The sequence below is a fragment of the Notothenia rossii genome (genome assembly GCF_949606895.1).
Source record: "Notothenia rossii genome assembly, chromosome: 8".
NCBI classification, from domain to species: Eukaryota; Metazoa; Chordata; class Actinopteri; order Perciformes; family Nototheniidae; genus Notothenia; species Notothenia rossii.
Window position 1 is genome coordinate 47,311,126 of NC_136906.1, and position 14,236 is coordinate 47,325,361.

A 14,236-nucleotide genomic window follows, 5' to 3' on the forward strand; every position below is an offset into this window, starting at 1 on the left:
TCTGAGTCCGAGTTTTGCGTGCATATGAGACGCATGGATACGGTCGTGTCTGAGAAGACCGGAAGCTGTGTGGTCCATAAAAACATGTTATTACTCAATATCAAGCCACGATTATTGATTTTATTTGTAATCGTATAATGTCTGACTTTTTTTGCCGTCCGTGAGGAAAATAAATGGGGCTCGGAGCCTCAAAATACTGAAATCTGTATTGTTTTTAATCTTTTTTTCCTTCGAATTTGTTATCCTTTTCTAAATAACACACTGTTATTTACTCAACAATAACACACTATTATCCTTGTTTTTATTTATTCGTTTAACTATATAATATTGGGCTTTTTAGCCGTCCGTCAGGAACTGATTTTCTAAATAAAGTCACCGGAAACAGACGTAGGCCCGGTTCAAGCTTGATGATTTGGATGTTGTAGCCGCAATGCACGCTGGGATATGGTTTTTCCCACATAACACGTTTCGTTAAAGGTCCACTGGACGCAGTGCAGTTCAATTCGAGAAGGCGATTTGCCATGACATTGAACCCTCCTTGACACGAAGTTCCTCGAGGTAAACCCGTTTTCTGTAATGTAATAAAGACATTTACAGTGTTTTTTAAAATGGTTTCAGCTTTTGCATCACTTTACACACCACCATGTGTCGACATACAAGCTTACGTGTGCGAATTCTTTGCTAGTTAAACCGTGAACTGCTCAGTTAGCATCATTGAGTTAGCCTTAGCTAATGTCTGTCGTTTTACGGAGCTGTTGCAGTTTAAAATCAATCGATAGTAACATAGTTGATCATGTTGTAAATATAATGGGGCTTCTTCAGTTTCTTGACAGTATTTTGGGTTTTAAAGCTTAAATTCACTCTTCGAGCCGATCTGAGATCTGCTCAGATATTTGTCCCGTTGATATTTAAACAGACATTACCAGTGTTGGGTGTAACGCGTTACGAAAGTAACGGAGTTACAGTAATATATTACTTTTTGCTGTAACGAAGTAATGTAATGCATTACTAATGAAATGTGGGTAATATATTACCCGTTACAATGCTCAGTAACGCAGTTACAACACATTTTAACCCGAAATTAAATGGTGTTTTGTTTTTTAAGAATGTACTAACATAGCGAGACATTCCGACACCGGACAAATTGTGCGGGTAGATTAGTAAACCTGGTGTTTACCCTTCAGGCTTCGCGTCGAGATCTTTGGGGAAGTTGAACGTTATGCAACCATTCAAAAAAGAGAACGTAGCGAAAAATACAAACAACAAATTGTGTCAGGTGCGCGTGACCTGCTCCGCTGCGCGTGCATCATTTCCAAAGTGCTTCCACAGCAGTGACACACATCTGATCTGTGGATAATCATTTATACGAAAATGGTTAAAGCAACCATCACTAAACGCCAGCAACACTGCATCTACTGCAGACAGTAGCAACAGGTCAGATGCGGACATCACGTTACCCTCCGTTTTGGACACTAGCTTACTCCCGCCTGACTCGCCAGCCCCGGAGCAGCAGTCTTCGTCGCCCGAAACTACGCCGCCCCTCTGCGGCCCGCAGGTGCCAGGTATATCTAAACAACTACCCGCCTGTACAGTGGGGTAAGGCGGTCATTTTGCAGCTTGTGGTATAAAAATAGACAATGGCTAGAATATTCATTTGAAAATAGTACCATATTCTGACATGCCTGTAGAAATGTTGGGTCAAAAATAATGCATACAATAGCACAGATGCCTTCACCACGAATGGCTACAAAAATATCTCATATCCCAAGCTTATTATCAACGAGCTGATGTTGCAGCTGAAATGTTCTCCAGGTCACAAAGTCAACCTCACATGATGATGTGATACCAGTTTTCAAGCACAGTAAATATTCTCTTCCCAGCGTATATGATGGGACCAAGGTGATGATGTAGTAGGCTACATGGTTTTAATAATGCTTTTGCCTTTCAATGTTTGCCATTTCAAACCATGAGCATGGTTTAAATAATATTTGCCTTGATTTACAATATGTTAACCTTCATTATAGTCCTTGACAGCGGTCTGTACTGCTGTATTAACAACGTGTCACATGTTAAGAATTTACAATCAGAATCGAGTATTCAACTAAGCCGTGTAATACAAGTTGTTAGTAGCCTTAAGGGCCTATACAGTTGTTATGCTATACCACATGGATGCATAATGAGCTGCACTAAACTACATTTTAGCATTTAAAATACCTAGTTATTCTTTTGCGGTTATTTTGGTGAAAGTAACTAAAAAGTAACTAAAGTAGTGTAACTCATTACAATTCAGAGACAGTAATATTGTAATGTAACTTATTACTTTCAAAAGAGAGTAATAAGTAATAAGTAATCTATTACATTTTGGAAGTAACTTGCCCAACACTGGACATTACTAGCCGCTAGCCGATACATGATCCAGTATATTCTGTGCATTAACCAAAAGTAAAAAACGCATTAGCAGGTACAGGTTACCAAAAAACATGCATCTGAAGATTATATGTTATACATTAGGAATTCATAATAACTGAATTATTGTTAAAACCAGGGGTGGGGTTTCAAAGGAGATCTACATACTCTTGTTCCTCCATTGCTAATAGAATAACGTCAATGCCCTATACCAAAACATTTTAATCATACCTTTCCCTCATAATGCTGATGTTGGTCTAAACTTTAATTCACTTAATATTAGGCTAGTTTAAATTACAGCTACATCTATGATCTAACTAACGCCTTCTTTTTTTGTTTCAGCACAATGTCGAAAGAAACTGAAACAACAAACAAACTAGAAGCTCTTCTTCTGCTTGGGGATGCATATGTTGAGGACACACAGGCAAGTTTCTTGTTTTTTTTATACCCAAAGTGTCATTATTTAAATCCAGTTAGTTCATGCCCATTTTTTCTCCCTCTGTGTTTCATTACATTCCATGTCCATAAAGAAACTCAACAAGGAGACTCAACAAGGAGACGCAAAAAGAAGACGCAAAAAGAAGACGAACCACGTCCAAAAGTGACCTGGTGGAAGAGAGACCAAGATGGGCAACATGTGGCCAGCAGCAAACGAAGGAAAAAAAGTTCTTCTAATGGTTAGTCTACATTTTATGAATTTAATCAAGGTCAGTATATGTGATTTAAAGTAGCCACTGGTTTAATAATGCTGTTGATACTTCATATTTCTATATATTAGCACATCGATTTTGTCAGAGGACTAAGGACTAAAGCCAATAAGCGGATGTAAATGACATGATAATGCAAAAAAAATACATTGAGCTTTGATATTTTTCATGTTTGCTGAAGGTTGGTGTTTATGTAACATTTCTTTAAATCTGATAATTAGTTAAAATAATCTGTTTAATGGGTTTGAATAATTTCCCCCCCAAACAGATGGTACTCCTCCATGCAGTAGTTCCACCATAACAACACCATGTCTAAGCTACCAAGATCCTGGTAAGAAAAAAGCTACTTTTGAAGACTTTTTCTAGATAAGGTATGTTTCATATGAAATGTTTTCCTCATGGTATGTATTTATATTTCTGTATTTAAAGATTTTAATATGCAGAGACTTGAAGACCTTCTACGGGACTCTGAGACCATTAAGGAGCAAGATGTTGGCGATGTGCCACCATTGTCATCTTGGACTCAAAGGCAAAAAGAGTTTCAACAGTGTTGGCAACAGGCGAGGCCACAGAACGTTGACAACTTATTAATAACTAAGAATATCGTCAAGATGACCTGCCAACACTTTCTCCTGGATGAAGCTGTCATCCGTTGTGAGGAATGTATGTCATCAGAGTGGTTTTGTGCAGAGTGTGATATCTCAACCCAGTCTCACGGCCTTTCGTGTTCACCAACATGATTTTTAATCTATTGATTCGTGTTCACCAAAACGATTTTCCCCTTTTTTTCGTGTTGCACAGCACGATTTTAAAAGCAATGTATTTCTATTGGTAGTCTTTCCCCTTTTTTTTCGTGTTACACAGCACGATTTTAAAAGCAATGTATTTCTTTTAGTAGTCTCACGGCATTACGTGTTATAGGAAGACCGGAAGCTGTGTAGTTCATAAAAACATGTTCTTACTCAATATCAAGCCATGATTATTGCTTTTATTTAAAATCGTATCATTTCTGACTTTTGTTGCTGTCTGTGAGGAAAATTAATGGGGCTCATTTTTCCTTTTAATTTGTTATTCTTTTCAAAATAACACACTGTTATTTAGTCAACAATAACACACAATTATCCTTGTTTTATTTATTTGTTTAATTCTATAATCTCTGGCTTTTTTGCCGTCCTTCAGGAACTGGATTTCAAAATAAAAATAACCGGAAACAGACGTAGGCCTATAAGGGACATTTCGAGCATCATCGAGTTTAGGATGGCCGAAGACACTAAACTACCCATAATCCCCAATTTAAATGAACCGATTAAACATCTCTCTGACACTTTTTGAACGCATTTCAAGTGGAAGAATTGTTCGTGTCTCCTCTTCCTGTCTCGGGAAGCTGGAAGCTGTATTATTTTCAAAAAATAAAAATAAAAAAATATTTTTTTTAACCATAACGGGTACTTTACACAACATTGAGTCAAATTTATCCTTTATTTAATCCTTCTTTTATTTATGTTAAATTGTTGTTGTCGGTTAATTTTCCATTTTATTTATTTTGGTTTAAGATATCATTATTTTTTATTTATTATTATCATGTTAGATGTTTAAACTTTTCTGCATTTTATAAGGCAATATATACTTTTTTGTTTTTGTCCGTAGGCTACTTAGGTTATTAAAGAGTTATCGTGTCAAAATATAGGAAATGTATTAATATTTTATTGTATAATCGGTACAGGATATTACATCATTCAGAGCACCACCTATTGGCCAAAGACGCTGCCACCGGCATTGCGATCCATCCTCTGACAAAGTAAGTTGGGTCACTAAAGTCTGATACATGTTTTGCTTAGATTTAATAATTGGGGCTTTTTTTTAAGCCTTTACTCGCATGGTTCATCATACATACTGAACTGTTCTAAGTCTGAGAAATGCTTTCGCCATAATCAGCAAAGCAACATTAATGTGAAATTATTCTTGTGGGCGGCTAGCTAGCTAGCTCACGTTCAACATAAGCTTAAACTAGTTTAGCTACATTTATATCAGCTCATAAGTGGTGTGTGAAAAATATTTGTCTTAATTACGGCTACATACGTCGGTGTTAAAGTGTGAGTTATACGTTATCTTAATCGCTTTTGTTTTACACATGACAGTACTAACGCTGGCCGACATTTTAATATATGTTTGGGGGGGAGGGGCATAGTCCACGTCCATGTGTTTGTTACGCGTATGAAACAGGAAACACGTAAATGAACTCAGTCTGTCTAAAGTAGTCAAACCGTCACAATGTGCATTTAAAAAAACTAGTTTCACTACATAATTCACTTTTTCTGTTCTCTCCTGCAGCTCCCGTACCCACACCACAAACCCATACACTGATCTACACCATCATAAAACCAACGGCACTTTTAAGAGCCAAACTCAACCTATCTCTCTGTCTATCTACCTACCTTTCTTATAGTTATTGTCTCTATCTTTTTCTATCATTCATTATCTATTTCTTCATCTATCCATCTCAATCTTAGAATCTGTCTCTCTATCTCTGTTTGTCTCATACAGCAGCTGTTGCATATCTGTTGTGTCTGTCTGTCTGTCTGTCTGTCTGTCTGTCTGTCTGTCTGTCTGTCTGGCTGGCTGGCTGGCTGGCTGGCTGGCTGGCTGGCTGGCTGGCTGGCTGGCTGGCTGGCCGGCTGGCTGGCTGGCTGTGTTGCAATGGCAACAAAACACAACCCAGACCCCAATAATCCCACATCCAAAGAAGGGAAACGCATGGCTCTTGAGCTGAAGCATGAACACATGCTAGCTGAAGCTAAGGTTGGTGTTTTAACCCATATGACCTCATTCATTTCCCACTTGAATTTGGCACTATCTGTTATCCAAAAAATGCTGAACAGGCCAAGAGTAACTGGATTTTGGATCAATGTATAGGGCCTTTGCAAAACGGTTCATCATTACAACATGGGGGGCAGAGGCTTACTAAATAAAGCTTGTTCAACTTGTTTTACTTCATTAGTTGTATATGGTAGGAAAAACTTGAAGCAAAAATGTTCTTCAAGTGAATGAATTTACTTTTATTTGTCCACTGTCATATGGTATCAGTTTATCAGCAACATCAACCTTACATGAGTCGTTACTTGGTCACAGAAAGCAGCTGAGGAGAGGAAACGGACACGCTCTGTAGCAGACACTTTACAGTCCCCTAAAAGGGGCTGTGTAGGACGTGGCAAGCCGAGAGGGAGGCGTGGAGGGCGACGCCAAGGCTCAGCTACAGGTTGAAATCCCAATTATTTTACATTTTTATGAATTTACTAAGTAAATGGTTGGAAAATTAAAAAAACACAGTAATTGCTTGTTGAGGGTCTACAATAATTCCAATATATAAACGCATAGGGACACTACAGTCGGAGACATTCCCACTGTGGTGTCATAAGAACTATGCTTTATTTAATTTCACAAGCTTTTAAAAAATAGGTAGATAATACAAATCATCAGTTATCTGTTGTTAACCCTCTGTGTGGTGTTTTACAGTCACATCCCCCCCGACTGAGGGCTTCCAGTCTTCCAGTGTGGAGGTTCTGCGTACTGAACCTTCAGCACAACACGAATTTGGTAAATCACAAAAATGGCTTTAAGTTTAAAACTAAAATCAATTTTTAAATAAATTGTGTTAGTGAGAGAAAATAACCTTATACACAACTGACAGTTCAGGACTCGAACGAGGAATGTAATTCAGTAAAGATATTGGCCAGTTCCATACTGAGCAAAGAAATGATCCTTGATTTTTAGTGTTCATCTTAAATATAGTCATTTACAGTAAAAGTTTCCCATTCTGTTCACAGAAAATAATATGGAGAGACTCTCTGACATTCTTTCCTCATGTCCTCCTCCTGAGCCTCAAAGAAGCTCTGCCTCATCCTGGTCTTTTCGGCACCAGAAAGCCTCAGAGTGCTGGAAAGAAGCGAGACCACACCACCTACAATGCCTTCTAGAAAAAGAGGCTGTTGGTCATCCCCTGTGTGGCCTCTGCCACGAGCCGGCTGTTATTAGGTGAGATAACATTTACCTTTATTTAAATTACTTTACCTAATTGTAATTTTTCAGGATTAATGCTCAGTGCCCTGCTATTTCAGCTAACATGCATGACTTTTGGGATGTTAGAAAACTGGATACCTAGAGAAAACCCACATGAAAATGAAAGTAATTCTAGGATATTAGAATAATTTTGTATTTCCTCCCAAGGTGTAGAGCAGAGGTGCCCAGTACGTCGACCGCGGTCGACCGGTCGACCGCGGGGGCAATGCTGGTAGATCGCGAGTCATTCATACATTTAAAAAAATCCAGCTCCGTTAAAATAGACAAAACAGGTTTTGATCCCTCCTCCCTTGGCCTCCCTGCCACTTAATTCAGGAGTTGACTTGATTGACAGAAAAAGCGACCTATTGCTTTCCAGTCTGTTAACCCAGAATGCAAAGCGATACAAAATCAGTCAAGTGCCGGGAGAGACAAACAACAAAATGAGTGCGGGAACGAGCAAAAAGCTAAAGACATACCACTTCCACACAGAATGGGAGGGAGAATCTTTTTTTGTGATGTCACATTCAAAGGTTATTTGCCTTATTTGTAAAGCAAGCGTCGCTCTGCCAAAGAAAGGTAACGTGGAGAGGCATTATCGGAGTGTTCACAAGGCATATGACAGCGACTTCCCTCCGAGTAGTGAAGGATTATTTGAATTATTTTAAGTATTAAAGTAACGTGGTATGGCAGGAAAGTTCAATCTGGTATATTCCTTTTAATGTCACCTTATATATATTCATGTGTGTTAAATTAGAAGGGACAAAGTATCTTTTCCCTCCCCCAATATATTGAGGTGAAGTCCTTGTGTTTAGAGAGAGATGTGAGCAGGGGACACCCTTATTTGGGGATAGTGCCAAGACGCTGGAATGTTTCCCTCGTAAAAGAAGGGTGTGCGTTACACATGCTTGGAGCAAATGTGTGTGTGTTTTCATTGCAGTAAATATATGTGCTACATGATTACTGGTCAACTATACCTCTGTTCTTATTCTTTCATGTGCGGGTACTAAATGGCTACAAACATTGTGGAGAAATTAGCTTAAACATGTTTTCTTATTCTATATGAAATGGAAGCAGCTTTTATGACAGGGACGAGAGAGCTGGGGGAGGGGACACATTCCGAAGAGTTTCAGCATGTCAATTATCAGGGAAATCTACTTGTTTTAAATAGACGTGTTTGGTTAATTACTTTGTATTAATAATAACAGTATGTGTAAAGGAAGCTGGAAATATGCAATGTGAAACCTTTTATTTGAAGTAAAGATGTGAACGATAGCTCAAACAAATGGAAAGGCTGTAGGACAAATGAGTGTGTTCTCTATATTGGGCCTGTGTGAAGTTTGACTATTTGAAAAGCATCTCTAATACTGCTTAAGAGCATAGGTAATGTGTTCCTCGTTATTATTGATATGAAAGTAATTAACATGTATTACGTACATATGTAGCCAACTGTAAAAACTATATATTAAAACATACTTTTAACTTGTGTGTGGTAACCTGAAGGGGGGAAGATGGACTCAGGGACAAAGGGCCATAAACGGGATGTGTGTGTGCTGGCTACAAGCTGCTGTGTCGCACTGATTGGGTGCGACAGGCCATGTGTTGGTCTCTGCCAATAAGATGACCTCTGGGGGAAAGCACGTACACCTCCTCCTCCTGTGTTTTAGTATGAAAGACTGTTTTCCTTTGGTTCGCGCTCTTGTTTTTCACCGGCCGTTCCTGAGACCTGTCTCACACGGTGGTAGAACCTGAGCCCGGAGTACTCTGCAGAGTGCTTCGTGATTCCTTTGTATTTGTATTGTTACCTTGTATCATTAAAACAAGATTATTGTTTCACTTGCATTCTGGTGTTTCTTAATCCCTTCCTTTTTACGAATTTACCCAGCTTATCAAACGACACGCGGAGACGAGGTTGGTTTTAAACATCCTCCAAATCTCCAACAGTAGCGAGTTGAGAAAGAGAAAGGTCATGTATTATTGCTACACAAACATTATCTCTTAGTCTTAGTGTCGCCAACTCGTTTCTAACATGCAAAAAGACAAACAAATGCGTCTATGGTCGGTGTATTTTCTATCTTTCCAATCCAGAAGAGATCTCTCTCTTCCCCGTCTGTTTGCAAGGAGGCGGGGCAGTTTACACACACGCATCTGCTACATGCAGCAACACACGGCGGAGATGGTGGAGAGAAGCGCTCCAAGGTGTGGTTACATGTTACCCGTCTTGAGGTGGACAATGTAGCATGTAAGGGCGGTAACACGAGCAATTTGTCTAAACATTTAGCAAAAGTGCACCACATCCAGACGGAGGAATGCACCGGGTTCCACTGTCTTTCTAGTAGCTCTGTAGCCCCATCCACGAGTAACGTTACCACGTAAGGTGTTATGTATGCTAGCAGCAACACACAGAGTTAACTACATGATACAAACATGGGTTAATGATTAGAGGTAACTGAGTTATTTATTTTGTTAAAGTTTCAGCTATTCTGTTTCCAGTTCTGTCATCAGATTATTTAATAAGATTTGTTAAAACATTGTTGTTTCTTTTGATGTGAAATATTATTTATTTAATTCAAATAAAAAGCAATGTTAATTTTGTACACAATTTGTTTAGTTAATTTAATAATATATGTATTTTTGAATCAAGTATTCATCTTTATTGTCTTCATCGTTAGTTTCCACATGCCTAAAACAACCTCAAACTAAATCTAAAAGTTGATGGCTAAATAAGAGCGTTTGAGAAATTGTGCAAGGCACACAGTAGTAGTCCGAATAGTCGATTAATCGTTTCATTAATCTATAGATTAATCGATAATCAAATTAGTCGTTTGTTGCGGCCATATTGTAGTTATCCCATGTAAAAATAAAACGTGTTATTCAGCAACCCTTGCAATTTGGGATTTTATTTTTGGTTGGTAGACCTCGGTTAGCTGGTCATTTCAAAAGTAGCTCACCAGCCAAAAAAGTGTGGGCACCCCTGGTGTAGAGTGTCTCCCCGAGGAGTGGTTCTGTGGAGACTGTGATGTACTTCATCACAAGAACCAGCCACTCCACAACAGGGACAGTTTAATGAATGTTTTTTTTTAAAAACCAATTAGTCCAACAACGTGTGTTGTTAGAGTGGAAGGTGGATATGAAACCCATGACCAAGGTATGCTCTCTCAAACTTGTATTTTGATGTTCACATGTCTCTTCGGCCAGCATATAATGGTAATTAGTGCTTTTCTTTTTTTTTTGACAGCTTGCATATTGCCAACTGTGAAGGCACCCAACTGCTCCTGTAAAGGCACAAACTTCACTGTGGTACCAGGCAAACCAGTGATTTTATTTGCCATCAATGGTAAACAAATATATATATATATATATATTAGTGGTGGGCATAGATTAATTTTTTTAATCTAGATTAATCTCACTGTATTCTTGGAATTAATCTAGATTAATCTAGATTAAAATGGCTCATTTGAATTCTGCCGAAGGCATTCAGAATATGTGTGCTACCCAAATAATGACTAAAAGTAAGTCTTTGAGAACGGGTTTCTCAAGCCAGGTGGTGCATTAGACCAGGGGCTCATCTCCAGTTTCCAAAATGCATCACAAACTGCTTGAGAAAGCTGTTCTATGATAATTGGTGATGAAAATAAATCAATGACAATGAGATGTACTTGTGTTTATTAACTGTTTATTTTTAGTTGAACAGTAGGCCTATATAACAGGTTGTAATGAACTGTTTACAGTCAGTAGCTTGGTGTCAGTCAAAGCTCTATTTCTCCTTCTTCCACCAGTCACTCAGGCAGACCAGTTTGTTCACATTTTCTGGTGACAAACAAGCTCTCCTCTTCTGCACAATATGGCCTGCTAAAGAAAAAAGTCTCTCGCATGGGACAGTTGTGGCAGGAGTCCCCAAGTATTTACGGGCAATTTGGGCCATCTTACCATAGACAGCCGTGTGCTCCGACCACCACTTCAGTGGACACTGATCTAGACTGGCACTGGGCTCTACCTTGTACCTCTCCACTGTACTATCTTCTGGTGTCTCCTCATCTGATTCTGAGTCGGATCCCATCAGTAGCAGGGCTGTTTTCTTCTTGGGTAGCTCAGGGTTCTCCTCCCTGAGTGGCTGCAGAGCAGGTTCTTCTCCCTTCATCAACGCACTTAGCTTTGCCCACACTGGCTCCCTCTCTGCTCTGGGCAAGCACTTGAGGTCCTTAAATCGTGGATCTAGAGCAGTCGCCACCTTTGATGAATAACAAATAATAATTATTGATTGATGAAAATGTCACTTTCCAAATCCAACCTCCATATTTCTTCATGACTTATTCATCTGGCTTTACAGTCTATTATGGTCATACAATGTAGTTATCTTCTGGTCACTCTGACATACCTTAAGCCATTCCAGGTTTATTTTCTCCCTCCGCTGGTTGAGGTCCTTGATGAAGGCAGCCTTGAATCGCACAATATAGGCAGGATCATCATCTGAGATGTTCATCGCGTGCTGGAGGTGGCACAGGGCAGGTAGAACCACAGAGCAGGATACATACTTATCTCCACCAAGGAGCTCAGTGATGTACCTACAGACAGACAGACAGACAGACAGACAGACAGACAGACAGACAGACAGACAGACAGACAGACAGACAGACAGACAGACAGACAGACACACACACAGCAAAAAATGATTAGTGACAGATTAATTTAACTCAGATTACACATTTAAGGGCAGGTGTTTCTTACATACAAAGTGACATTTAAAAACTTGTATGCCAATTCATGAACACACTATCTTTGTAGACCATACCTGCATGGCTCCAGCAGTTTCTCTAGCTTTGCCAACTTCTCATAATCCGCATTTGTTGGGAGGGCCAGGTTGTGCTTCTGCAGCGACAGCGTTGTGTGCAGTGCGTCTCTGTTGCGCCTCACGCGCTTTATCATCTCAAGAGTGGAATTCCAACGTGTTGGAACATCTTGCACGAGTGACTCCTTAACTTGTCCAAGGGAGGATTGTTGGACATTTAGCTCGTCTGAGTTGGCCGGACTGTGTTTGAAATGTCCGACCACTTTACGGCTTGGCCAGTGGCCATCAAAACCACCTTCCCGAAGTGACATTACAATAGCTCTCTGTACAACATGCGCAACACAGGGCAAGTGCTCGAATGGAAGTATCCTCCCTGCTGCCACCATATTAGGAGCGCTATCTGTTCCAATAGTGCTTATTTTGTCAGTTATCCCCCACTGATTAGCGACGTCGAGGAACTGCCTTGCACACGCTTCTGCAAAGTGACGCTCCTCTGTTTTCATCACACCTAACGGACAGACAAAGTAAATTAGAATAATTTCACTACTAGTAGTAAACAACTAACAATTATCAAGAAGCAAACATAACGTGGTGGTAATTAAAAGGCTACGAAATTAAATTATGTAATTTAAAATGACATAACGTAGCATACCTAAAGCGAAGGAGTGAAGTTCCCAGCTAGCATCGATGAGGTGTACTGTAACACCGAGGTAGTTGTCGTTGTTAACGGACGTCCAATGGTCCCCAGTCAGTGCTACAGACCTCGCCTCTACCATCTTCTCAACTTTCGTAGCTTTCTCTTCTGCGTGCTGGTCATGTATTCTCCTCATGATAGTTCGCCTCGCAGGTAGTTTGTAAGATGGGTCACCTGTGGCCGCCTGGAGAACAAGCTCGAGCCCGTCATCTTCAACCACGCTAATGGGCCGGCAGCTGGTGGCAATCCACTGAGCGAGGAGACTAGTTAGCTTGGCTGATAGAGCTGTGCTGACGGGCTTGCCTCGGTTGCACTCAAACATAGTTGTTTGACGAAGAGTCTTCCCCCGCGCTACATCAGTGTTTGGCCCGACATCTTCCGCATTAGCTAAGGGATGCTTTGCGTTTAGGTGGTACTTGAGACTGGATGAACTCCGACAGTAAACTAATTCCGCATTGCACAAGGTGCAAACAACCTTATTTTTGTCGAGGTTTCCATCGGGAAGCTTCTTAAAAATAAATTTCCCCTGAATCAAACCCGGCGGCTTCATACCTGCTGTATCCATGTTAGCATGTCACGTTTAATGTGGCTGATTTGACCGGGGTCAGATCCATAGACAGTAGAAGAAACACAGGTCAAAGACTCGATCTCGCCCCCTACAGTGCAATTCGGCTAGGTATACATCCGCGCTAAATTATCAAGGTGAAAGTCATCATAGCTTGCGTAGTATAGACCCAGCTCCCAACCCAACTTTGAGAATAGATTAACGGCGATATTTTTTTTTATCGCCGACAAGAGTCTCACGTTAACGCAGCACGTTAACGCCGATAACGGCCCACCACTAATATATATATATATTTGAATTTCTATTGAATTGTTGTTATATGTTTACTGTTGTGGGCTGAGGCATTGTGCTTCCACTTGGAGTAAAACCTTCATGTAATATATGTTCATCTTTGACTATTTGTAGATGGAACTGTTGTAAAATGTGTCTTAATTATGTTTATTTACTTCTTCCAAGGGCGTTATAACTTGCATCTGCCACTATATGTCTGTCAAACTTGCCAGCAGCAGTGGACCCCCGACTTGAAAGTCCTCCTTAAGAGTGAATACTGGCCAGCTTCGGTCAGTATTTCCACACTTTACACCTTGGACCTCCTGAGCTCCTTTGAAGAGCTCAAGGTCATCTCTCCGGGATTCTCCAGACAGGCCTTTGCAAAGCTGCTGGAGCATCGCACAAAGTGTGGAGGAAGAGTGAGTGTAAATATTCTTTACCATATTATACATTATAACATTTCCGTAAATAGACAAAATCACAGCAATATATGTAATTATCTTCCAGTCTGGACCTGTCAACGGAGATGCACTGCAGCGTAGCTTTTTGGAGTTCTCCTATGCCTCGTATGAGGAAGACCAACTCTGCTGTGGTGCTCCTTTCATCTGCCCTGCCTGCACGCCGGAGATGTTAGCTGTTTCTGCCGATGGAAACAGGAAGCTGTATCGCTTTCGGCGAAGTGGAAGGTGCTGTTTTTACAATGTTGTTATTTAACTTTTTTGATTACCGTTTATATTTCATGGATATAT

At 40.1% G+C, this 14,236-nt stretch overlaps 1 protein-coding gene and 1 long non-coding RNA gene across 5 annotated transcripts; both read left to right on the forward strand.

Annotated features, from left to right (window-relative positions):
- The first annotated feature begins 2,954 nt into the window (after positions 1–2,954).
- LOC307016801 lies at positions 2,955–3,741 on the forward strand. The gene is made up of 3 exons (XR_013801906.1): positions 2,955–3,083; positions 3,382–3,444; positions 3,543–3,741. It is a non-coding gene; the product is annotated as an uncharacterized lncRNA (long non-coding RNA).
- A 1,047-nt stretch (positions 3,742–4,788) lies between these two features.
- LOC307017259 (uncharacterized protein) lies at positions 4,789–10,476 on the forward strand. Of its 4 annotated transcripts, none has more exons than XR_013802097.1 (6): positions 4,789–4,911; positions 5,445–5,912; positions 6,243–6,369; positions 6,627–6,707; positions 7,002–7,145; positions 10,408–10,476. XR_013802097.1 is itself a non-coding variant. In XM_079646811.1 (6 exons), exons 2-6 carry the CDS (start codon positions 5,811–5,813, stop codon positions 10,448–10,450), a joined length of 561 nt encoding a protein of 186 aa, XP_079502937.1. In that variant the 5' UTR covers positions 4,789–4,911; positions 5,445–5,810; the 3' UTR covers positions 10,451–10,476. The 4 variants fall into 4 exon arrangements, 3 of the variants coding, with proteins under 3 accessions (XP_079502937.1, XP_079502938.1, XP_079502939.1); XM_079646811.1 differs by having other exon boundaries at positions 6,938–7,145; XM_079646812.1 differs by lacking the exon at positions 6,627–6,707 and having other exon boundaries at positions 6,938–7,145.
- Positions 10,477–14,236: the final 3,760 nt, after the last annotated feature.

Bases quoted from the DNA above. Each gene is read 5' to 3' on its own strand.
- LOC307017259 (XM_079646811.1), top strand. From the start codon at position 5,811: ATGGCAACAAAACACAACCCAGACCCCAATAATCCCACATCCAAAGAA. The intron at 5,913-6,242 runs GTTGGTGTTTTA...ACTTGGTCACAG, and splicing joins ACATGCTAGCTGAAGCTAAG to AAAGCAGCTGAGGAGAGGAA. The intron at 6,370-6,626 runs GTTGAAATCCCA...GGTGTTTTACAG, and splicing joins ACGCCAAGGCTCAGCTACAG to TCACATCCCCCCCGACTGAG.